This window comes from Brachycentrus maculatus, unplaced genomic scaffold (genome assembly GCF_059751285.1).
Source record: "Brachycentrus maculatus isolate JH-2025_06_01 unplaced genomic scaffold, ASM5975128v1 h1tg000306l, whole genome shotgun sequence".
NCBI classification, from domain to species: Eukaryota; Metazoa; Arthropoda; class Insecta; order Trichoptera; family Brachycentridae; genus Brachycentrus; species Brachycentrus maculatus.
In genome coordinates this window covers 300917-328810 of record NW_028281056.1, presented here as the reverse complement: position 1 = coordinate 328810, position 27894 = coordinate 300917, and the positions used below count along the sequence as shown (strand labels likewise).

General features: G+C 30.6%; 1 protein-coding gene across 10 annotated transcripts in view; it reads right to left on the bottom strand.

Moving 5' to 3' along the window:
- The window catches only part of Nhe2 (Na[+]/H[+] hydrogen exchanger 2), a 182686-nt gene that overhangs the window by 55095 nt on the left and 99697 nt on the right, over positions 1 to 27894 (bottom strand). For all 10 annotated transcript variants that reach the window (XM_088267800.1, XM_088267806.1, XM_088267802.1 and 7 more), the window contains exons 5-6: positions 25827 to 26090; positions 19252 to 19705 (exon numbers count right to left, since the gene is read on the bottom strand). In XM_088267800.1, the coding sequence (XP_088123926.1) occupies positions 19252 to 19705; positions 25827 to 26090 (718 nt within the window). The remainder of the gene's footprint in view (positions 1 to 19251; positions 19706 to 25826; positions 26091 to 27894) is intronic.

Here is a 27894-nt window from a genome sequence, read left to right as displayed (position 1 = left end):
GCAAAGTATTTTAATGTTTTAGAATTTAATAAACCCGGATGATGACATGGTTTTTATCGAAACTGGTAGGTTAAAGTGTACTTAAGGTAAAAAAGTGGTTAAAATTTTCGGAACACCTAGATATATTGATCGATCTCGAGACACAGTAGATACGTGTGAGTTCACAATATAATCCAGAATCGTATACAAGTATTTGAAACACTTGAAATGTTTTAAAGAAAATAAATCATTGAATTACTATATTTTTAGTTACTAAATTATGCACATAATTTTTTCTGATCTTCCTCTAGCGATTGCATGAATCCTACATAAAAGTAATCAATTATTTTTCATTTTATAATTAAAACATAACTCTGTTTTAAAATCACTACAAATATTTTACTATAACTTAATTAGTATTTTGTCCGCCTCCGTAGTGTAATGGTCAGCATGCTCGCCTACCGTTCTGGAGGTCCCGGGTTCGATTCCCAGGGGGGTTTAACACCTTTCCTTCATGTGTAATCGATCGAGATAACACTGCGTTTTTATGAAGAAGTGCCTTATGCACCATAGGGGTGCGGTAAGGGATTTATTATAACTTAATTATCTGTCTGCCGGTTTCAAAGCTAACCGCTTATTTTTAAGACTTTTTCAAGTTATAATGAAATGTTTATAGTGATTTAAATAAATTTCTTGAATGTTTTTCGCAGATAATTTGTGGCACATTTTATAAACTTTATAAAATTAAACAAATTTATTTCAACCACTTTTTTATTATAAGTACACTTCAACCTACCTATTTTGACAAGAAACTTGTAATCATCAGGGTTCATTAAATTCTTAAACATTAAAATACTCATAATTAATTACATTTTCTTACCAAAAACTCCGTAAAAAATCCTAAATGTTATTTTTACTATGCATTGCGTAGCAACCACAAATAACAGCTAATTCAATTAAACTTAATTTAACCCAAAAACAGTAATTTAATTTTATAAATTTTAAAACAAAGTTGTATTTTAGTTATAAAACGGAAAATCACAAAGTTATTGTTTCAAATACAAATTGTATTTTCCATTTCTTTGCAAAAATATCAACTCGATCTGAGTCATCATTTCCCAAGCCGATGTCGACATTGGTTATGATTGCCATTGCCAAACTTCCCACTTTTGCGAGAAAAATAATTGCTTTCGCTCGAATTAAAAAGGTTTTAATGGTTGAACAAACAGAATTATATAATTGTTTTCGCAGTGAAAGGAGGAACGGGAGTAATTACGGGTAGTTTTCTACCCTTTGATGTTAATATCATAACAACACCATTTCAAAGCGACAACTCGGATAATGGCAATACGTACTATTACGTAATCCCATTTTCGTTTAGCTTCCTACCCAGGCTCAATTTTTAGGGTTTTTTTAAAACAAAGATGAAGAAAAATTTGTTAGTCTGGGCATTTACGGGGCTTCCGAACGTCAAAGGCTAGTTTTAAGTGATCATTCTACTTACGTGTAATATTCACCAATTCTACCCAAGATTGACAACCACACTACTCCAATTCTTGGAACTTCTAAACATATTGTTTAAATTCGAAACATAATGCTTCCACAAACAGATCTTTAGGATCTGAAAAAGAAAGAAGAGGTGTAAAAAATAAAATTGTCATTTTAATAAACTAACTAACCATTTTACAACATTTTGAGTGTGTTCAATAAAAAAAGCTTCTTTTTATCTCGCCAATAGATGTTTCTAGTGAAGTTCTAATGATTCAAGAACAACGTTTCGAAATTGGTTCATATACATAGAACTTTCAAGAATTTGAGTAGTGTGGTTGTCAATAATGGGTAGAATTGGTGAACGTTACTCGTGTGTAAAGTGTGATCACTTCAACCAGCCTATGACGGTCGTCAGTCCCGTAAATGCCCAGACTTCCATATTCTTCATCTTTGATAAGATGTCAAAAAATAATATAACCATTTTCCCGCTTCCTCGCAGGGATGATAATCTTAATAAACTATATATAAATAAATTCCTCCCAACTTTTGCCAAATAATATTGGCGATAGAGCGACTTTAATCCAACAAACCGTATAACATAATATTTATAATACATGAACGAAATGTGAGTTTTATAGAACAATGAACGAATCTTGGAGCATCGTGGGCACTGCTAAGTGGAGCGAAAATTACATTAACCCCATTCTTTGGAATTTGACTGGAGAGGGTGTATTTTGGATTCACCCCATTTCCGCTAGCCCTTCGAATATTACTAGGCCGCAAACTGTATTACAAGAGTAAATATTTTTCTTACGAGAAACACAACAGATTTATGAAACGATTTAATAGAAATGGCTTTCTCATATCGCTCAATCCTTTCAACAACGTCATTTATAAAAAAAACTTGATTTTTCAGGAGATCGTTTTTAAAGTTTAAGAATATAATAAAATGTATTAAAAATAAATATCAAGCCACTTATTGAACTTTTAACTGTGCAATAGATCTTTTTAGGTAAAACCTGAATGTTTTTTCTCCATTCGAAAAAAAATATTTAAGTATATTTAAAAAAAAATTAAACTATACTTTTTCATCAAAATGCAAAAACAACACTTTCTGCCCTGTAGCGGGTAAATATTACGTTAAAAATATGCCGCTTTTGCTGGGATATAGTACATTTTCTGGGCATTTCGAAAACATGCACAACTAAAAATTGTCGATTTTTGATATATGTCGTTGTTGAAAGGAGTGAGCGATATATAAGTTTAGTAGTAGTAGTAGAAGAAGAAAGATAAATGCTCTTTGAATTGAATGTATCACAATTTTTGGTAATTTTATTATTCAATATTGAACACGTTACCAAAATTAGTAAATACTTTCACAAAAAAAGTTGTGCATTTATACGAGTATAATGAATAAACAAACTAGCTAACTAAACACCACGCCGCTTTCCCTTAGGATTAGGCAGAGATAACAGAACGCCACACCAATCTGTCTTTGCAAATAATCTTTGCCTCTATTTATGTATTAATTTTTCAATCAAACACAGATTTTTTGAGTCTACTAAGTTCTATTTTATTAACAAAAACACTTTAATTTTTTTTGTGACAATTGTTTTGCCTTGTTAGGGCATTATCAAACGAATGTCAATTTTTTATGTGTTTTAGTTAATAAAATACAACTTAGTAGACTCAAAAAATCTGTGTTTGATTTAAAATTAATACATAAATTAAAATGGAGTTCTACAAATTACACGCAAAATCAATAAATAAATAAATTAATCTTTGCCTCTTCCACTTTTATGCATTTCCTCATAATATACCCGCCAATTATTCCCACTTCTGACATGGACACTTTCAAGTATTTGAAATACTGGATCATGCCTTTTAAAGTTTTCCTCGGTCTTCCTTTGCTTCTATTACCTAGTTAATTTGCTTTCTTTTCTCACTCATTCGATTTACATACAGAACCATCTCAAAACACATTTCTTAATTTTATCGATAATGCTTATCTCAGACGTTCATTTTTTTCCCTATATCACCATTCGGACAAAGATTATAAAACGTTTATAAACCGTTTATATTCACAAGTAACACATAAGTATATCGTAAAAAAATCGAAAATGTTATACCAATAGACACTAAAATAGTTAACATTGCAAAAATAACAGAAATACAGTATCGAACAGATTAATTTGAAACAAAACTTATTGTTGTATTTTCGTTAAAAGTTTTGTAAAATCTATTGTTTATTAGTTATATCACAAATTAATATTAAATATGATCTCATTTGGGCTCAAACAAAGATTTTACTCTTCTTGGCATCTATAACATAAGGTTTTGGCACGTGGATGCCATTTTTTCGTCTCGAAACCATACCTGAATTATGGACAAAATGAGTTTTTCCACCGCGGTGCTATCAATTTTGGAGAGCCGTTTCTTACAGATTGCCGATGGATTTTCAATTAGGTTTATGTCTGGCAAAATTCTTGACCAGTCCAACACAGTTCAGTGTTTTTGTGAGAAAATTTTCATAATTTTTTCGGATTTGTGGCAGGGGGTTAAATCCTGCTGAAATATTCCATTACCATTTGACCTTCGTTTTCGAATCTCCGGTAGTATCTTTTCCAGTAGAATTGGGTGATACTCCTCGCTATTCATCATCTCAGTTACTGAAAGAAGCAGCCCTGGTCCATAATACTAAGAAAACCCCCAGCACATTTTTTTTAGAGGGTGTTGAAAATACGAAATAAACGTTTTCGATACTGTATATATTTATATATTTACTCACTTACTTAAAACCCATATCCGCACCCAATGGTGCATAGGGCACTGCACCGAATTGATGCAGTGTTATCTAGATCATTACTTACATGAAGGCAAGGTGATCACTCTTGCGCTTCAGGAACCAGTCCAGGGTAATATTAAATAAATATTAGAGTGTAAAATCACTAATCTTTATTTTCACCCTCCAGGGAATCAAACCCGAGACCTCCAGCACGGTAGCTAAACACGCTGACCATTACACCACGGAGGCAGATAATATATACAATACTACAAATATAATACAAATGACGAAAAAATAAACTTTAAGCCAAAAATACGTTTTGATAAATTATTTGTTAACAGTTTAAAATTAAATCACCTTCAAATATCAATATTAGGCTAATTGGTCGTGTTACTCCGCTCGGCTAAGATGGAGGCGACGTTAATATTAATGAAAGCTCTCGAAGGTGTGAGTACTTAAATCAATTACGTTTACGTAATGGCTCGTCTAACGGCTCCGCGTAATCAAAACACACAATATTAATTATGACGCGCCAGCAATATCATGAAACGAAGTGAGAATACGTAGCAGAAACAGATATCGAGTGCGTCAGCAAAATGGTATTGTTCCCCCTCTGAACAAATACTTGGATAAGGTCAAGGGTAGAAATATTATGGCGATGGTCAGCTCGCTTTGTGTTTAAAATAAAACAAAGCCACAGTAAAAATATGCTTTTTGGACAAATTTAGAGTATTTGCGCCTTTTTGGGAGTCCGGATGCTATGGCCAACGGTTTGAAAATTAAATTCCAAAAAATAAAATGTATATTAAGGGTGGCGCAAAATAAATCACCCTATAGAAAGATGTTATAATTTTTGCAAATGACGTCGTACGTCACGTTTAATTAAAAATAAATTGAAATTAATATATTGAGTTAGCAAAACTAGTAAATTATTAAACAATACTTACGTTTTTATGGTCTTGAACTCAAAAAACTTACACAAAAATGGTTTAAAAAAATATTAACCAAGCTAACACCAATACCATTTTTCACTAATCAACATCCAAATGAGAAAAGCCTTTCTTTTTTATATTTTACAGTATTCGTACATCTTAAAAATAATAATAATGATACCAGCAACAAAAGTAAATAAAAAAAATAACTAGAACAAATTTATTTGACCACAAAGTTCATTTAAACTTGAAAATTACAAAAAAGTACAAGTGTCCCTAATAACTTAGCCACCCACTGTATATATATATATATATATATATATATATATATATATATATATATATATATATATATATATATATATATATATATATATATATATATATATATATATATATATATATATAACATTTTGAGTGTGTCCAAATACTTTACAAATGTTGTAAATAAATTATCTGGTCAAATTATAAGCTTAATAATAAAAATGAAAATGGTATTTTCTGGCGTTTCTCATGTGTGTGATTATAATCCGGGATTCGGATCTCACATACTAATATAAGAGTTTCTGCTTAATAAAAAGCTTCTTTAAATCTCACCAATAGATGTCTCTAGTGAAGTTTTAGTTATTCATGAACAAGGTTTCTAAATTGGTTCATATATATAGAACTTCCAAGAATTTGAGTAGTGTGGTTGTCAATAATGGGTAGAATTGGTGAATGTTACACGTGTGTAAAGTGATCACTTAAACCAGCCTATGACGGTCGTAAGCCCCGTAAATGCCCAGACTTCCATATTCTTCTTCATCTTTGATGAGATGTCAAAAAATAATATATATATATATATATATATATATATATATATATATATATATATATATATATATATATATATATATATATGTGTGTATGTATATATTAATTATTCCATTTGAACAAAGATGAGATTTAAACTGAATTACTTATAGTTTTGAAGTAGTTCTTGAGTTGAGACACCTATTTATTCCAGATTCTTCTTCATCTATGTTGAGATATAATGAAAATAAATAAAAATGATAAATATTCGATGACGATGGTTGCCAAACTTGCGTGACCGAATTTTTCGACGAAATGGGGATCAATTTTCCCTTGGCCCAAATGACGCTTTAAGCAATGTTTGACGAAGGTTTATATGTGTACTTTGTTCCAGCGTTGGATATATTGGGTTGAAAGGTCGCCAAACATCAATACCCACTTATTCGAGGTATCCCAAATCTCGGGATGAGAACCCATCGGGGAGATGTCACAAATTTACTTCGATACATATAGTATTCCTTGTTGCTAAGTGATTTTGTTTTCTATGTGGGTATTTCTATTCGCTTTTTTATGTGCTTTTTTATGTGCGTGTGTAACGGGCGCCGTAGCATAGTTGGGTAGATGCTTAATTAATATTTATTATTGAATAAATTGAAAAAATTGAAATTGAATGCTTGACTGCGAATTGCAAAATGAGTGTTAAAAAGTGTTTTACATAACATTACAAAAATAATATGAAAATAACTCTTATAATTGGAGATAATCCAGATTTTGTGAACAAGTTTTTGGACACACTCAAAATGTTGTATATATATATATTTTTTTTTTTTTCATTCATTTCATTCAAACCCTTATCCGCACCCCAATGGTGCATAGGGCACTGCATCATATAAACGCAGTGTTATCTTGATCATTAACACATGAAGGAAAGGTGATCAGCCCTCCGCTTCAGGTACCAGTCCAGGGTAATATTGAATAAATATTAGAGTATAAAAATCACTTACATTTATTCGACCCTCCCTGGGAATCGAACCCGGGACCTCCAGTACGGTAGCCGAGCGTGCTGACCATAACACTATGGAGGTCGGTGGTATATATATATATATATATATATATATATATATATGTATAAATATATACATATATATATATATATATATATATATATATATATATATATATATATATATATATATATATATATATATATATATATATATATATATATATATATATATATATATATATATATATATATATATATATATATATATATATATATATATATATATATATATATATTTTATATATATATATATATATATATATATATATATATATATATATACATATATATATATATATATATATATATATATATATATATATATATATATGTATATACAAAAAAAAAAAAATCTGATAATATTTTTATATGTCCCCTGTAACAGAAGCTACAGCAAATAAAAATGGGGTCGATATCAAACAGTTAATAGATATAACGTTGTTCTAATCAAGTACTTATCGTTAAGTTCTGTATCGTTAAAAGGACAGATAAAATTTTGTTATCTGATTAATAATACAAATGTACAAAATAATGTCAATACTAGTGATGTCAATAACAAACCAGTAACGATAATCGAATAATTTAATAGAACCAGAAATAAGTCGAAAAATTTAATATAAACCAGTTACGATAGTCAAATTAATCAATAGAAATATTAAAACTAACCGAAATCGACAACGACACTACTGAAATTCTTGGAAGTTCTAAATACAATATGATCCAATTTCGAAACATTGTGCTTGAATCACTCGAATTTTACTAGAGACATCTTTTGGTGAGACGAAAGAAGCTTTATTGGACAGAAACTCTTTCATTTGTATGTAAAACATGTTCGAAATTGGATCATATATATAGAACATCCAAGTTTTTATGAAGTGTGGTTGTCAATCATGGGTAGAATTGGTGAATGTTACACGTGTGTAAAGTGATCACTTAAAACTAACTAAATAAATAACCACCCCGCCGCTTCAATAGACGAAGATAATAGAACGCTATACCAATCTGTCTTTGCTAACAAACTTCGCCTGTTCCACATTCACGCATCGACGATTATTTTGACTTCTGACCTGACCGTTTTGACATACTTGATCATGCCAAGTTTTCCTTTGTTTTCCTCTGTTTCTTTTACCAAACACATTCGACTCATCAATTTGTTTTACTGTCCCTTATTCACTCATTCGTTCCACATGTCCAAATCATCTCAACACACCTTTCTTAATTTTTTTAAATTGATAATGATCATGTCAGCTTTGCATTCTTTACTTATATCACGATTCGAACATCTATCATACATCATTCTGCCGCATATTCATCGGAGAGATCGTACTTCAACTTCAGTACGTTTGATAATTATTTATTAACATAAAAAAAATCTAAATCTTTTTGTGTTATGTATACAGGCTACAAAAATAGATTACATTAATATTATTTATTGATTCGATGTAAGCTTTATGGGATGATATGTTGATTATGTTTAAAAAAAAATACTTGTATAATACCACTTTTAGTTTTATTTCATTACACACGACTAGTTTCGACTACCAAAATAGTTTTATGTACTATTCACCTGTAGATGAAAACATCTGTAGTTATATGAAGGCAAGGTGATCACTCTTGCGCTTATATTAATGGTATTGTATGTACAAGTGTTTATTTTTTTAATTAGATTAAATAATATGGTACAAAGCATAATTTTCACGTTTTCCTCCCTTACATATCTCAAGTCTTCACTAAGCTAGCTCGCTCGTACGTTAATCAGTCAACCTCAGCTCCCTAGAGAGGCCTTCTAAGTTGGGGGTAGTTTTCGGTATTTTACGAGGGTTGGAACCATAGGGATAGTTTTCATAACATTCGTAATATTTTCCCGCCAGACGTTAATGATTCTCTCTAGCTTTCGGATGGTCAAATTCACTTTTTTTTTATATGTTACGTTTAAAAGGCCTGAAAATGTTAAAGGTCATCTTCTTAAAAAGGAAAAAAGGATTGTAATAAATAATATAGTATAATATAATAATAAATAATAATTATTCACAATATTTTGAGAGTGTTAAAATCTTAAACATATATTTTTTATATTATTTATATTCAAAGCATTTACTTTGTGGTCAAACATTTTAATTGATATTAGTAATGTTAGTAAATAACCACTCACCGACTACTTCTGTCTACCGGTTTCGAGACGTACCCGTCTCTTCGTCAGGACATACACTACAATTTAATGCAATCATGCGAACAACACTACACCACACCCACTTAGTACTATTCACATACACTATCACTACACATGCAAAACATGCAGAGCGAGTTGTTAGTCCCACCATGCTTTTGGGAAACTAAATAATAAAGTAAAAAATGTAATATAAATATACGCAGGTTGGATATTAGGATTCAAAGAGAAGGGGGTAGGTTCTGGGAAGTGGGAGGAGTTGAGTTAGGAGCTGATCGGTTCAATGTTACGTCGAATAAAGGGCTGTATGGAAAATTTATTTGGTTATTTATTAATTTGATGTTATTTTTAATGGATTTTATTTTAATTTAATTAATTTTAATTAATAAATAACCAAATAAATTTTCCATACAGCCCTTTATTCGACGTAACATTGAACCGATCAGCTCCTAACTCAACTCCTCCCACTTCCCAGAACCTACCCCCTTCTCTTTGAATCCTAATATAGTTTCCAACCTGCGTATATTTATATTACATTTTTTACTTTATTATTTAGTTTCCCAAAAGCATGGTGGGACTAACAACTCGCTCTGCATGTTTTGCATGTGTAGTGATAGTGTATGTGAATAGTACTAAGTGGGTGTGGTGTAGTGTTGTTCGCATGATTGTTAAATTGTAGTGTATGTCCTGACGAAGAGACGGGTACGTCTCGAAACCGGTAGACAGAAGTAGTCGGTGAGTGGTTATTTACTAACATTACTAATATCAATTAATATATTTTTTATATAATTTATATTTGAAGCACTGACTTTCTGATTTTTCATTTTGTAATTAAAATGTAACTTTGTTTTAAAACCACTAGTGAATTATAGTGGTTTTAAAACAAAGTTACATTTTAATTATATTATATATTTTGTAGTATTTCTACATAATGAAGAAGAATATGAAAGTAATACCTATAATGTGGCTGTTTTAAGTGATCATTTTAAATACGTTTAAGATAAACTATTATAGCATTTAAGTACTGTCGTCGTCAATCGATGAAATTACGAAAGTATATGTAGGGTGTTTTTTAAGAGGTATGTATATTAATAAATTCAAATTTCCCGCAATAAATTGATGGTGGCACCCGCCATGTGACATGTTGCACCATCTTGTTGAAACCACAGCTCGTCACATCAATGCCATTCAACTGAGGTACGATGAAGTCAGTAATCATGGTTCTGGAGCGCTCTCCATTGACCGCAAATTCTGGCCGACATCGTATATAAAAAAAATATGGGCCAATGATTCCACCTGCCCATAAAGCACACTAAACAGTGACTTTTAATGGATGTAAGGGCGTCTCGATAAAGGCTTCTGGGTTTTCTCCACTCCAAATTAGGCAATTCAGCTTATTGACAGCCATATAACCAAAAATGTGCCTCATCGGTGAACAAAATTTTGCATTGAAAAAGAGGATCAAGCTGAATATTATTTTCGGCCCATTTATTGAACCTACGATGCGTATAATGGTCATTCAGACTATTTATGGTGAAATGGCAAAACGTACTGACTACAAATCAATTGTCAACTGTCGAATTTATGCGATTCTGTCTAATCAAATCAAATCAAATGTCAAATGAACTGTATTTCTACAGATTATGAATAATGATATAACTTCATGACTATTACTGGATGAAAAATAACGTTTTAAAGTCACCATTAATATTTTATTATAACTTAATTATAATGTCTACCGGTTTCGAAGCTAACCGCTTCTTTATCAAGACCGGTTAATACTAAAACACTATCAACTAAACAATATTCAAAATATTTTGACGGTTAGGGAAAGAAGCTTAAGTAGATCTCAAGTGGCTTTATTTTTTGTGTTGATTGGCAGTCATAGTCAAAAAGGATCAGGGATGATCACTTATTTGATCAAAATAAAGGTCTAAATATATTATACACATACAATAGAGGACTTCAATTAGATTACTTAGAAATATTAGAAATTAAAAAGGCCATTAAAAATAATTTACAACAAATAAATACACAAGTAAATGATTTTGCTAAAAGTCCGTTATTAAATATGTTTCCAATCAATCATCATCCCTGGAAAATCACAAAGTTAGTGCTTCAAATATAAATTATAAAACTTGTATTTATTTTAACCCTCTTGGAAATCAAACCCGAGACCTTCAGCCTTATAACTTAACTCAGTTATCACTACGCAATGGAAGTGGACAATGATATATGAAGAATAAAATTCATATTTATGTTATTTTCGTCAAGGCTTACAATGCATTTAAAACATGTTCAAACATCAAAATTTCCCATTGTAAAAATATTATGACAAAGTTGGGTTTTTATTTTTAGACCGATAAACCTCGGCCACAAATTACCCGACCAAACTTCACAACCTTATCTTTTTTCTGAATTGATACGAACATATCCCTTAATTCTGTGTACCGTGCGTAATTACGGTAGCGGTAAGATTATGACGTCAATGAAATTGAAAACAATAATTAAAATAAAAAAAATAAAAACGAATTAAGATTTGAGAGTCTGTGATACCATTAGAGGAAAGAGAATTACAGAGTTGTCAAATTATACCCTATAATTCTGTCAATTAGAAGTTTTGAATGATCAAATATTAATTCTTCAAGCTACTTCATTTGTGGGCACACGAAAAGTTCAAATTTGTAATTTTTTTTTGACATATCAACATGGATGAAGAAGAATATGGTCATTTACAGGGCTTACTACTGTCATAGGCTAGTTTGATGCTTATGACGGTCGTAAGCCCTGTAAATGTCCAGACTTCCATATTCTTCGTCATCTATGTTCAGATATCAACAAAATAAGTAATTTTTTTTATTCATTTAATATATTTACATTTTTATTTATAACATAATACATTTGAATCATTTATACATATGGAGAACTTTAATATTTCGATTCGCTGTGCCTCTCCATAAAAGAGTCTGTGCTCTTGTGCTTGGAAAGGGACTTACACTCGTGGTTTAATGTTATATAATAATAGATATAATGTTTTTTTATATATTTTTTTTGAGATTTAAATGTATAGAGCTTTAATTTTTTTCTTAAGGATTTTTATATCATCTATTTTTTTTAAATTTCTTTATTTTAAAATAACTCCTTATTAGAAATAATCTAGATTTGTGAACAAGTATTTGTATTTGGGACACACTCAAAAGGTTGTAAATGTCTTACTTATTTATTTTTTAAATCATTATTTTTAATCTTAACAAAGTTGTATTGTTTTTACCAAATAACGTATTTATTTTTTTGGTTTATTTTATTTTTTAAGCCACTGTTCGATTATTTAAAAATCTATCAAGATATTTTGTTCATTTTTTACATATTTAGATAAATGAGATGAGTTTAAGCTCTCTTATTATCTTAGATATCTAGAAGTGAAATTTTAAATTAAGCGTGCCTTTATTTCATCTGAATAAGTCAAATGTATTTAAAAACGAACCAAGCCACATTTTGGTATTATATTATGGACAAAATTACGCGTTTCAATTTGAGTGAAGTATCTGCCACTTTTATACGAAAGAAGATGGAAGTATAAGCATCCTAGGGCTAACGACCTGGCATTAAGACAGCTTTCGTAATCACTTTATACTTTTGTGTAACGTTCATCATTATACCCATTATTGAACATAAGTATTTCATCATTTTTGAAAGATGTGGCGGAACATCTTTAATTCATAGTATTTTGTATATTTTATTTTTTTATTTCGTAAAAAAGGTATTATTTCATTTCTTTAAAAAATTGTATTTGAATATACGTTTTAAAAATAAATATGTATTATCATACTTATAATTAAATGCGAACACATTTGTACCTCATAGAATAATTGTGTGATAAAAGCAGAAATATATACATATGTACACAAACAATACAAACAATACAAACATAACTTACAAAATACCTTTGTTTGTAATAACTTTATATTTTACCTTAAGTTAAATACTATCGACTAGTTTCAAAATTAACAGTTTATTCCTCAAAACTAATTAATACTGAAGTAGAAAGGTTTCCTTTAAAACCTATTGACATTATATTTAAGTTATAAAATGGTATAAAGTGATTTTAAATGAAGTTATTTAGTAATTTATAATACGGATAAAATCGTCACATTAAAAATTGTATTTACAAAAAAAAATATGTTGGTTAAACTTTTAAACACTGTAAATCAAAATGATCCACTGTTTGCATATATTATGACAATGACAGAGTACAAATAATAAAATGTGATGTAGGGGTTAAGAAAAACTCGAAATAACTGCAAAAATTTCCAGTCTACTATCTTTAACAAATGTTTTACATGTCATTAAAAGATAAGGGTTTATATATATCTAAATATGAAATTTAAACAACTCTTTCATCAGGTTTTTTACCTCCAGCTGAGTCGGTTTCTATTTTCATATTTAACCAATTCATGTAAAATTTCCTAGCTTAAGATAAAAAAGACAAAATACAAATAACATACGTAAGTAAGAGATCATGTCAACGTTAAAGTCGCAAACCAATGACGTATGTATTTTAGGTGTAAATATTAATGTACAGTTACAGGAAATTTTCAGCTGGTTCAGTTTTCAGTCTCTGTAGGTTTTAAACAAAGGATAAAATATTCATAATAAAAAGTGCGTCATGAAAACATAAAAGTCTTAAATTTTCTTTAAAGAAATACTAAAATATTGAAGTACAATGATTCAATTTATCGTTACAAATCTTTTATTTAAATTAAAATGATATCTTTACCTCTATTTTTAATGCCTAAATTACTTTATATTTTTTGAAAGACTATTTTTTTCATATTATTTTTTGACATCTCATCAAAGATGAAGAAGAATATGGAAGTCTGGGCATTTACGGGGCTTACGACCGTCATAGGCTGGTTTGAGTGATCACTTTACACACGTGTAACATTCACCAATTCTACCCATTATTGACAACCACACTACTCAAATTCTTGGATGTTCTATATATATGAACCAATTTAGAAACCTTGTTCATGAATCACTAAAACTTCACTAGAGACATCTATTGGTGAGATGTAAAGAAGCTTTTTATTAAGCAGAAACTCTTATATTAGTATGTGAGATCCGAATCCCGGATTATAATCACACACATGAGAAACGCCAGAAAATACCATTTTCATTTTTATTATTAAGCTTATAATTTGACCAGATAATTTATTTACAACATTTTGAGTGTGTCCAAATACTTGTTCACAAAATCTGGATTATCTCCAATTACAGGAGTTATTTTCATATTATTTTTTGACATCTCATCAAACATGAAGAAGAATATGGAAGTATATTATATTATACTTATATACTATACCATATTCTTCTTCATCTTTGATGAGATGTCAAAAAATAATATGAAAATAACTCCTGTAATTGGAGATAATCCAGATTTTGTGAACAAGTATTTGGACACACTCAAAATGTTGTAAATAAATTATCTGGTCAAATTATAAGCTTAATAATAAAAATGAAAATGGTATTTTCTGGCGTTTCTCATTTGTGTGATTATAATCCGGGATTCGGATCTCACATACTAATATAAGAGTTTCTGCTTAATAAAAAGCTTCTTTACATCTCACCAATAGATGTCTCTAGTGAAGTTTTAGTGATTCATGAACAAGGTTTCTAAATTGGTTCATATATATAGAACTTCCAAGAATTTGAGTAGTGTGGTTGTCAATAATGGGTAGAATTGGTGAATGTTACACGTGTATAAAGTGATCACTCAAACCAGCCTATGACGGTCGTAAGCCCCGTAAATGCCCAGACTTCCATATTCTTCTTCATCTTTGATGAGATGTCAAAAAATAATATGAAAATAACTCCTGTAATTGGAGATAATCCAGATTTTGTGAACAAGTATTTGGACACACTCAAAATGTTGTAAACTATTTTTTTTATTTAAATTTCACTTAGTAAATACCACTATTTCTTAAAATCTTCGGTGTTTGAAAATGATACAGAATGCATTGAAATACGTATCACAATTCGTATGTAATAGAATGGTGAACTTTACACAGGTGTATAAAATAATCACTTAAGACAGTCAAATATCTGGTTGTAAGCCCTGGGGTTCTTAGATTTTCATATTATTTCGTATTTAAACGAAAGATAATTCATCTCAAGTTGAGAAACCTATAAGATTGATATATCATCCGTAGGGTGAATATTCTAGTGTCTGATCATCCCTTATTTATAACAACTATGGAGCGATAATGTTATTCTAAAATTTTAAAAGCCGTTAAAAATCTTTGCTCTTTTCAGGCAGAAAATACTATTTTAATGTTAAGTACATATAAAACTAGGCTAAGAAAACCAAACTCCGGAACTGTCGAGAAGAATAGGAAGTTGGCCTGCTTTTGACAAACATAGACACGTACTAGAAAATAAAGAGATTCCAGAATGTCTGATATGGAAAACATATGAATAATGTATACTGCTAGAGACTACGTATGCATTAGAGACCATGTCTTTTACAAAAAGAAATGTAGAAAAGCTCAAATGCACACAGCGATCCATGGAAAGATCCATGCTTGGTATAAGCCTAAGAGAAAGAATAAGAAATATGGGAATTAGGAGCAGAATCGATAGATCGCGTAGCAAGACTGAAGTGGCAATATGCAGGACATGTTGCAAGACAAGACCCCACAAGATGGACTGTTAAAATATTAAGATGGAGACATTGGGAGATTAAGAGAGGCGTCGGAAGACCTCAAAAAAGATGGTCTGATGAGACAGCCGCTGTGGGTAGTAAAAATTGTCTGTGAGCAGCAACCGACCGGAAGAAATGGAAGGATATGGAAGAGGCCTTTATCCAGCAGTCGATAACAGAAGGCTGAAGAAAAAGTATACATTAAGTGTATGGTACATATTGGAATAAAGTGATCTGAGTTCTAGGGTATATGGGCAGGGTATGTAATTAAATTGATGATACTCGTTAGTTGGTTCTATTCATTCTAAGGGTGTTGGCATCTCTACGCACATAAAGGCTGTGTTTAATTAATCTCCCAGGAGATTTTTCACCCCTAACACTCACAAAGAGGGTTATAAATACAATTTCAGCTCTTCTGTAAACTCGATAAGATTTATTTATAGACTGGATCTATACTGTACTGAGTAAAATACAACATAATCTAAATAACTGAAAATGTAAAAACTCATTTTTTCAAAACTTTAAATCTCCTTAAGCCATTTATCGATTACATTGAAAATTTGACACAATATTGCAATTTCTTATCCGAGATTATCTTCTTATCCACATCAATAAAATTTTCAATTTGCGTTGACAAAAATACCTGGGATAGGTGTTTTTAACTGTGCCGCAATGGCGACGCCATCTGTTAAACGTAACACGCATAACTAAACGTTGCTCATGGGAAACAGAGTGCTTCTTGACAGATGTTTACAATTAACAAAAAAATCAGAGATTTGAGTAGCGTGTACGTCAATCATGGGTAGAATTGAAAATGTTACACGTGTAGTACTAAATGAATCTATGTTAGGTCGTAAGTTCTGTAAATGCCCAGACTTACATTTTCTTCTTCATCTATGTTGAAAAATTAATAAAAAACCTCAATATGGAATACTTAATGTGATTTGAGCATTAAGACAAAAAATGTTGGTATCTTATCAATGCGAAAATGTCCGCCTTTTGTCCGCCTCCGTAGTGTAATGGTCAGCATGCTCGGCTACCGTTCTGGAGGTCCCGGGTTCGATTCCCAGGGAGGTTTAATAAATATAAGTGATTTTTTCACTCTATTATTTATTCAATATTACACTGGACTGGTACCTGAAGTGGAGGGCTGATCACCTTTCCTTCATGTGTAATCGTTCGAGATAACACTGCGTTTATATGAAGCAGTGCCCTATGCACCATTGGGGTGCGGTAAGGGATTTATTATCTTATCAATATTTGGGCTAAAATTACACTGGCCAACAATTTACAATTTTTATTTTGTAACTGCTATGAAAATACCTGATCTTTATGCACTTGGCATAGCTGAATTAAAAAAGAAAGCAAAAAAAATTAGCAAGTCAGATTTTTTAGTTATGGATATTTTTAATTCTGATATTGACTAAAGTTTATCTTATTATTTATGTATAAATATATATAAACATATTATGCTATCGTATTCAATATTAATATGTTAATATATTTCCACTGTTACTCCAGAATTATCAATATTTTTTTTGAATCCCTTAGACCTTAGACTAAAACATGTCTAGATACCAACCACTATTACGGTTTCAACGCATGGCGTCCATACAAAAATATGACTGTAACATCATTGTCCGCCTCCGCGGTGTAATGGTCAGCGTGTTTAGCTACCGTGCTGGAGGTCCCGGGTTCGATTCCGAGGGGGGAGTGAAAATAAATATTAGTGATTTAACACTGTAATATTTATTTAATATTACCCTGGACTGGTTCCTGAAGCGCAAGAGTGATCACCTTGCCTCCATGTAAGTAATGATCGAGATAACACTGCGTCAATTTGATGCAGTGCCCTATGCACCATTAGGTGCGGATAAGGGTTAAAATAAAATAAAAATAACATCAAAACTTGACGTGACACAAGCTTGTCACTATATAGACTTTGAATAAGAACGATTAATTTAGTCCAAATCAGTCATCGAAATTTCAGTTACAAAATCATTGTTGGCCAGTGTTATTTTAACCATTTCTAATTACGCTTGTAATCAATAAAGTCTTTTATCTTGGATGAATACTGACTTCCAAGTCTATCCGACAGAAATTACCGAGAGATTTATGTAGCTAATATTTAATTAATACTTCAGACGGACATCGGAGAAGGGTGTTTTCATTCATTCACAAGTTTAGAAACAAAGGAGAAAGGGTAGGGGTGAAAAATAATTAACGTAGCAGATAACAGATTAATGTATCCAGGCCTGAAATCTGAAAGACGCTGAAAGCTCGGACTAGCTTTTATGAAATAATTTGTACGATTACAGACTTCATTTAAGGCATATACTCGTAATATGATTTTTATTTCATGTCTAAAAATATACTTGAATTGGATACGTAACTTGATATGAATCATCTTTCATTCTTTTTTACATATGTATATGAAAGAAGATGAAAGTCTGAGCAAGCATTTGGCCTGATATAATTAAAAATAATGATTTATTATTAGATTAAAACCAATATTTTTAGCTTTTCCACTTTTTTTATTTGACCAGCGACCGGGTTTCGTCGTTACCGACATCATCAGACTGGTCCGACATCACCAGTCTGATGATGTCGGTAACGACGAAACCCGGTCACTGGTCAAATAAAAAAAGTGGAAAAGCTAAAAATATTGGTTTTAATCTAATAATAAATTAAAAATGCAATTCCATCACGAAGTGTCAGTGGATAATATAAATCTATTAAAAATAATGATATTGTAAATAATCAACAGTTCAAAATATAAGTATATAAAATAATTCAACATATATATATATATATATATATATATATATATATATATATATATATATATATATATATATATATATATATATATATATATATATATATATATATATATATATATATATATATATATATATATATATATATATATATATATATATATATATATATATATATATATATATATATATATATATATAAATAAATATATATAAATATATATATTTATATATATATATATGTATATATATATATATATATATATATATATATATATATATATATATATATATATATATATATATATATATATATATATATAAATAAATATATATACAAATATACATACCTACATATTTTATTTATTTTATTTGTTTCGGCATTTTTTTTTTTAGTTTGAAGTTTAGCTTCCAAAACTAGTCGTTATTAATAAACTCAAGTTTTAAAAAAAGGTTTTAATAAAGGTATTTGGCAGCACTCAAAATGTTGTGAAAAAAAGAAGAGTATTTGGGCACCCTCAAAATGTTGTGAATTAAAAAAAAAGAAGTAGGTACTTACGCAAGTATTCCGCTCATATGGAAGATTTCAGCATTCAGGTATGCGAGGTACGCCATCACGAATATGAAGATGGGCTCGATCACCCTCACTTGGTGCGTGAACCTGGTCACGAGGCCGGTGGCAAAGCCCCACACGACCCCAATGATAGTCCCCCCGAGAGCCACGACCAGGAAGGACCCCAGCCCCGCCAGGACATCCGTGTACAGGATGTTGGAGGCCCCCATCTCGGTGTAGGCCTCGAACATGTGGTAGAGAACGACCGTGACGGCGTCGTTCAGTAGCGACTCGCCGAACACCACGATGTAGAGGATCTCGTTGACGTGGATCTCCTCGAAGACGGCCAGGACGGCCACAGGATCTACGGCGGATATGAGAGCCGAGAAGAGAAACATGTCCAGGATTGGTGCCTCTCGGCCGAAGAGACCGGACAAGCCACAAGCCCAAAGTGAAGTACCTGCAGACAGAAAAAACGTAACAATTTAATAGGATTTATTTTAGAGGTTTTCAACTTGATGAATGTTAATGATTACATTAGAAGTGTAAGCATCCCGCTACTTACGACTTGGCATTTGGCTGACTTAAGTGACAACTTTATTCATCACCTTTATAAAATAAAACAAGTTTGTTTTAACCACTTTTTATTGGTACACTTTTTACAAGTACATGTTTTAGAATTAGTACATAAACCCTGATGATGACAAGGTTCTTGTCGAAACCGGTTGGTTAAAGTTTACCAGTAAAAAGTGGTTAAAAAAATTGGTTTATTTTGTAAAGTTTATGAAATGTACCACTAAGTATCTGCGAAAAATATTCAAGAAATTATTCATAACCACTTTATTCACCATTCTGTCCATTCTTTTTTTAAAAAGGAATAACCCGCAAAGCTTGTATTTTTAGAGGCTTGTCTGCAGGTAAGATAATGAAGATAGGGAAGGTAAATATGAAAACATACATCACAAACACCCAGACCAATTAAAAATAAATCTTTTTTTAAATTCATTTTGCAATTGAAAATAAATACTTCTTGAATTTATTTTGCGATTGGCGGGAATCGAACTACCCAACTATGCCATGGCGCCTGCCGGTGAACATCCATGTTGCGTGAATTTTTTAAACTTATATAAATGTAATGGTTTTGGATCCCTTTAACATGCGGGTAGCATTTTAAACTGTGGCGCTATCAGTTGAAAATTTTGTGAAGAGTATATTTAAAAACAAAACAGTAGATGTTTTAATTCGAGTCTAGAAACCTTTAAAAACAAAAACAGTAGACGTTTTATCTCGAGTCGAGAAACCTATTATATTTTATATGTAAAGAAATAAAATAGATTTATTGATTTGGCATTTAATTTGTAGAACTCCATTTTAATTTATGTATTAATTTTAAATCAAACACAGATTTTTTGAGTCTACTAAGTTGTATTTTATTAACAAAAACACATGAAAAATTAAATTGTGACAATTGTTTCGCCTTGTTAGGGCATTATCAAACGAATGTGAAGATCAAATGGACTACGGTCCTTATGTCTTATTTTTCGGTCGTATTTTATTTAAAAAAAATATTTAAAAATATTTTTAAAAATAAAATACAACTTAGTAGACTCAAAAAATCTGTGTTTGATTTAAAATTAATACATAAATTAAATAGACTTGTATTTTTCCACTTGCGTAACGTTTATGCACTTGTGTAACATTTACTATTCTGCCCATTTTAAAACATCCATATTGCATGAATTTTTAAAACTTGTACGTATGCAATGCTGGTTATTTGCTTTCAGATGCTAGTTCTAAAATTTTAGTAGAGACATTGTCAATCATGCGTGGAACGATGAATGTCACACGTGTGTAAAGTAATATCTTAAACCAGTTTATGATGGGTCGTACACCCTGTAAATTACACAGACTTCCATATTCTTTTTCTACTATGATAAGATGTCAATAAGTAAGTACAATATATGACAAAAGATTATTAAACAAAATCTTCCCAAAATATTCCGTAATGACGCGTTCACCGATAAGCTTTATATTGAATTACAGTTTAGCTAACAAATTTCAGTTCGATACAATTCCACTTACGAAACACTGTTTATTGTTGAATGTCGTGTTAGACAAGAACTCTCGACTAATACAAATCATTCGAACCAAACAATTGTCATTATACAAGGTCAAGTTGAGACACTTATTATATAATATTGAAATCTCATCCATGGGGTGTCTGATACAATAAACATTATTAATATAAACAAATATTTCATTTAGTTGTCTGTATCTGATATAATAAATAATATTAATATTAACAAAAATTTCATTTAGTTGTCTGTATCTGAAATAATAAATAATATTAATATAATATTAATAAAAATTTCATTTAGTTGTCTGTATCTGATATAATATATAATATTAATATTAACAAAAATTTCATTTAGTTGTCTGTATCTGATATAATAATTAATATTAATATTAACAAAAATTTCATTTAGTTGTCTGTATCTGATAAAATAAATAATATTAATATTAACAAAAAATTCATTTAGTTGTCTGTATCTGATATAATAAATAATATTAATATTAACAAAAATTTCATTTAGTTGTCTGTATCTGATATAATAAATAATATTAATATTAACAAAAATTTCATTTAGTTGTCTGTATCTGATATAATAAATAATATTAATATTAACAAAAATTACATTTAGTTGTCTGTATCTGATGTAATAAATAATATTAATATTAACAAAAATTTCATTTAGTTGTCTGTTTTTGATATAATAAATAATATTTATATTAACAAAACTTTCATTTAGTTGTCTGTATCAGATGTAATAAATAATATTAATATTAACAAAAATTTCATTTAGTTGGCTGTGTCTGATATGATAAATAGTAGTATTCAGTGTCTTTTATCCATTAATATGTATTATCCAGTAATATAATCCAGTGACTGATTTAATAAATAATATTAATATCAAATTATATTTCATTTAGTTGTCTGTGTCTGATATAATAAATAATATTATCCAGTGTCTATTATCCAGTAATATGATCCAGTGTCTGGAGTAATAAATGATTTTTAATTAAAGTTTTACTTAATAAATACCACAATTTTAGTGGTATTTACTATTTACACCATATTAGTTAAAGTAAAACTTTAATTAAAAATGGATAGATTTGACCAAAAAATGAATGCCGAACCGAAATGAAATAATAAATAATATTATTATTAACAAACACTTCATTTAGTTATCTGTCTGACGAAATAAATAATATTATCCAGTGTCTATTATCCATTAATATGTATTATCCAGTAATATAATCCAGTGTCTGATAAAATAAATAATATTAAAATTAACAAATATTTCATTTAGTTGTTACTTAATACAACTTAACGAGATTTTTATTAATCTCTATTATGTAAATACTTACTTTAAAATAATATTTTCATTATTGTTTTAATTGCTCGTTTCGCATTTAAAATTAAATTTAGCGAGATATCTCATTAAAATCGAGTAAAAATAAACCCAAACTACGAGACCTTTGCATATTTTTTTCTTATATCAAAATTAATTCGTTCATTCAAAATAAGCAGTGAGATTTACTTTTAAAATTGCAAAACGTATTTTATAAAGCACATAAATTCTACTTCGCACAAATTGTGCGCTGAATGTTTACGGAAAATTTGATATTTCCCTTTTGACGGATTTCAGTGCTATATATACTCGTTAAAAGTGACTGGCAATTTACGATGTTGAAGAGAAAAATAACGGCATTTATTTGAAGGGTACGCTGATTGCCTGAAGGGTAGGAACTGCTTTTTAAAAAATACAAAATCGAAAATAATGTTTCAACGCCATTCGAATTTTTTCCATTCCGAATTCAACTCAGAAATTTGCTTATTTTAATCCACATTTTTTTATCCTCTCCAAATTCATTATTTTGATTGAATTGTTAAAACGTAGTGTTTGGCATAATTATCTCACAGGTATATTCATCTTAAAGGTAACGTATGCTGAGTGCGATTTATTTTCTTTTAGACTATTTTTATTTAACATAAAAATTTATACTATCAAAATCGGCAATATTATATAGTCAAAAAAATTGTACCTAGTCATGTATGTATATAATCAAAAGGACAATCCAATCTTAATATATAAACATTTGAAATCACTGCCGGTTCGTGGAATATTGTGGATGAGTATCATCGTTGAACAACAATCTAGACAAAAATATCGAAATCTTTTAGTACACAACCATGGTACACGATTAACATACAACGAAGGTTTGATAGTCCCAAGAATTTACAGTAAATATGGGAGTCGAACACTGCAATATATCGTTCCGGACATTATTAATTTGTTGCCGACGGATGTTAGAGGTCAAAATGAAATATGAAGGTATAAAAAACAAAGGCATAATAAAGGAATGGGATCAAGACATGAAGAAGAAGTCTTTATCAATAAAAAATCAAAATGTTTTCATTAACATAACATTAATTTGAATGTTGTCCATTACAACAGATAGAAGAAATGTTTGTTTTATGAAATATGATCGATGTTGAACAGTAGAATCTTCCCTTTATATTCTCTCTAACCTTCGTTCTCACCCAGTGGTGCATAGGGTACTGCATCGTATTAACGCAGTGTTATCTTGATCGTTACTTATCGAAAGGCGATCACTCCTGCGCTTCACGGACCAGTCCAGGGTAAGATTAAATAAATATTAGAATGTAAAATCACTAATATTTATTCTCACTCCCCCCCTGGAATTCGAACCCAGGACCTGTAGTACGGTAGCCGAGTACAGGGTTCTGAAAAGGATACACTTACCATGGTTTACATGTAGATTATATTATAATATACACTACTTACATTCATTCAATTAGAATTATTTTTTTTTTCCAAAAAAATATGTAAATTCCTACATAATAAAATAAAATGATGTCAGTTACGATGAATCCGGTCACTGGTCAAATAAAATGAAAGTAGAAAAAACTATACAGCTGTTTTATAACTAACTAACTAACTAATCATCACGCCGCTTCCCCGCAGGGGTAGGCAGAGAGAATAGAGCGCCACACCACTCTGTCCTTGCGAACATTCTTCGCCTCTTCCACGTTCATGCATCTCCTCATACATACCCGCCGATTGTTACGACTCCTAACCTGACCACTTTCAAGTATTTGGCATACCTGATCGTGCCATGGTTTTCTCGGTCTTCCTGTGCTTCTTTTCCCACTAACATTCGCCTCATAAATTTGTTTTACCGTTCTTTCCTCACTCATTTGTTCTACATGTCCAAACCATCTCAACACACCTTTCTTAATTTTATCGATAATGCTTATCTCAGCTTTGCATTCCTTCCTTATTTCACTATTCGCACATCTATCATACATCGTTTTTTCGCACATTCTTCTGAGAGATCGCATTTCGACTGCATTCAGTCTACTTTCATCCTTCGTTTGCCAACTCCATGTTTCACTTCATACATTAGAGTTGGAACCAGGACTCCGTTGTGCACTGCCAGTTTAGCTTCCGCTGATAGGTTTCCTATCAGCTGTTTTATTATATATTCTATTGTTTAAAATCATTTACTAAACCTCATTTCGTAGTCTCGATTTTATATCCAATCGAAATTTCTGTTTGTCGATTGACTTTTACACTTTCAACAAAATATCCTCAACGAGATGCTTCTATATGTATCAAGGTTCAGATTGGAAGATGTATTCCTGTATTTTCTATTACGGAGATGGAACCGAGTTACTTTTGAAATTGATATTCATAATGTGCATATCCTTTACATGTATAAGGATATTGAATGTGTATTTGATGCCATACAACATATCATTGATATTTCACCCAACGTGAAGCGCTGAATACTTTAATAATATGGGGGTTGGTAGTAAAGGGTGGTTGGCACATATGCTGTGAAGGTTGAAATAAAATGAAATATTCGTAAAAAAAAACGAGAACATCGTACTTAAACGTACATATCTTAGTTTTTTTTGGAAAATAAAAAACACTTGCTTTTATTTTATGACTCTAGTGTCTGCCTCCATAGTGTAATGGTCAGCACGCTCGGCTACCGTTCTGGAGGTCCCGGGTTCGATTCCCAGGGGAGTCAAATAAATATAAGTGATTTCTTCACTCTGATATTTATTTAATATTATACTGTACTGGTACCTGAAGCGGAGGGCTGATCACCTTTCTTTCATGTTAATGATCAAGATAACACTGCGTTTATATGATGTAGTGCCTTATGCACCATTGGGGTGTGGATAAGGGTTTGAAATACATTAATTAATTATTAATATTGAGTAAGAAGAAGAAGGTAAGTATGTAATTTGGCATTAACATTGTGAATAACATAATGATTGAAATACAAAAATAATACGATCAAGATAACACTGAGTTTTTATGATGCAGTGCCCTATGCACCATTGGAGTGCGGATAAGGGTTTGAATGAATTTTAATTTACTTGAAGTGTCTTATCAATATAGAAAATAAATTCGAGACAAAAATTCATACATACTTTAATGTTAGTTTTTATTTATTTATTTTGTATTGAAGTGGTAACTTACCGATGGTCAGGGTGTTGAAAATGGTGCCGATGACAGCGAACAACAGTATGGTTCCGAGATGGTCGAAGAAGAGACGATTGGGCATGAAGTATCCGGCGTCCAGGATGATGGGCGGAAGCATGTACAGGAAGAAGGTGTCGGGAGTGAGCGGAGACACGTGGAAGCTGCGGATGTTGTAGAGGATGATGCCGATCACCACTCCGACCACGATCAGCAGGCAGGACTCGGGAAACATCTTGGAAAGTTTTGGCGTCATGTGAAAACCTGCAACAAAAATAAAGATTATTTATGATTTATATTTGAAGCACTAACTTTGTGATTTTCCATTTTATAATTAAAATGTAACTTATTTTTTGACATCGCATCAAAGATGAAGAAGAATATGGAAGTCTGGGCATTTACGGGGCTGACGACCGTCATAGGCTGGTTTAAGTGATCACTTTACACACGTGTAACATTCACCAATTCTATCCATTATTGACAACCACACTACTCAAATTCTTGGAAGTTCTAAATGTATGAACCAATTTAGAAATCTTGTTCTTGAATCACTAGAACTTCACCCATCTATTGGTGAGATGTAAAGAAGCTTTTTACTAAGCAGAAACTCTTGTATTAGTATGTGAGGTCCGAATTCTGGATATCAATCACACACATCGCTCACTCCTTTCAAGAACGTCACAAATCAAAAAAAAAGATTTTTCAGGAGAACGTTTTTAAAGTTTAAAAATATAACACAATGTATAAAAAATCAATATCAAGCCACTCATTGAACTTTTTACTGTGCAGCAGATCTTTTTAGGTAAAACCTGAAGGTTTTTTCTCCATTTGTAAATATTTAGTATATTTAAAATAACAATTAAAACATACCTTTTCTTAAAAAGGCAAAAACAACATTTTCTGCCCTGTAGCGGATAAATATTAAGTTAAAAATACACCTCTTTCGCTGGGATAAAATATATTTTCTGGGCATCGCCAGAAAATACCATTTTCATTTTTATTATTTAAGCTTATAATTTGACCAGATAATTTATTTACAACATTTTGAGTGTGTCCAATTACTAATACTAATAAATAGTATTTGGACACATTCAAAATGTTGTAAAATGTAACTTTGTTTAAAATCACCATAAATATTTTATTATAACTTAATTATAATGTCTACCGGTTTCGAAGCTAACCGCTTGTTTATCAAGACTGATTAATACTAAAAGCATTAATCAGTCTTGATAAAGAAGCGGCTTCGAAACCAGGAGACATTATAATTAAGTTATAATTAAATATTTATAGTGATTTTGAACAAAGTTACATTTTAATTATAAAGATGATTTAATTTGGGAATTTAACAGAACAGTTACATCAAGTCAAACACATCTCACACAAGAACTTGTATCGTTTCAATTACAAAATTCAACATGTCATTCCACAAAGTAAATGTCGAATCAATAAATGATACATTTCACATAAAAAAATATCTGATGATTAAAATATTAAAATTCTGTGAGATGATTTTTAGAAAAAGAACTGAAAACTCATTTGTTTGGTAAATTATTTCCACTATCTCGTTTTCCCCTCATTCAATTCAATTCAATCACAGTGAAGGGAAGGATTTTGCGTTAATGGCTCTATATAAATGATCAAAATTTATTATCACTCCACTAACTACTTTTCCCTATTTGGATAACTGTGAGGGAAAGATTTTACAAAAACGATGCTGTAAAAATTACCCTAATTTATTTTTATTATTATTATCACATTCTACGTGAGTAGATGCGTGTGATGGTTTGTCAGTTAGCGTAATACAACAGTCCAAGTTTATAATAAACTGAGGTCTGAAATAAAGATTTTTAATGTATTTGTTCAAGACAGCGTTAAAAGCCGGTACTTAACTAAATACGTTTTTGGTTTCTGTGAAAATGGTTTCACTAAGTACATATCTTCAGACTTGAGGATAAGTACTAAAGACTAGTCCTTACCAGTAGTATTACTAGTACACCATTTGAACTAAAACCATTTACATACATAAATGTTGTAAGTTATGTAAATTTACAGATCTCCGAGGTACCTA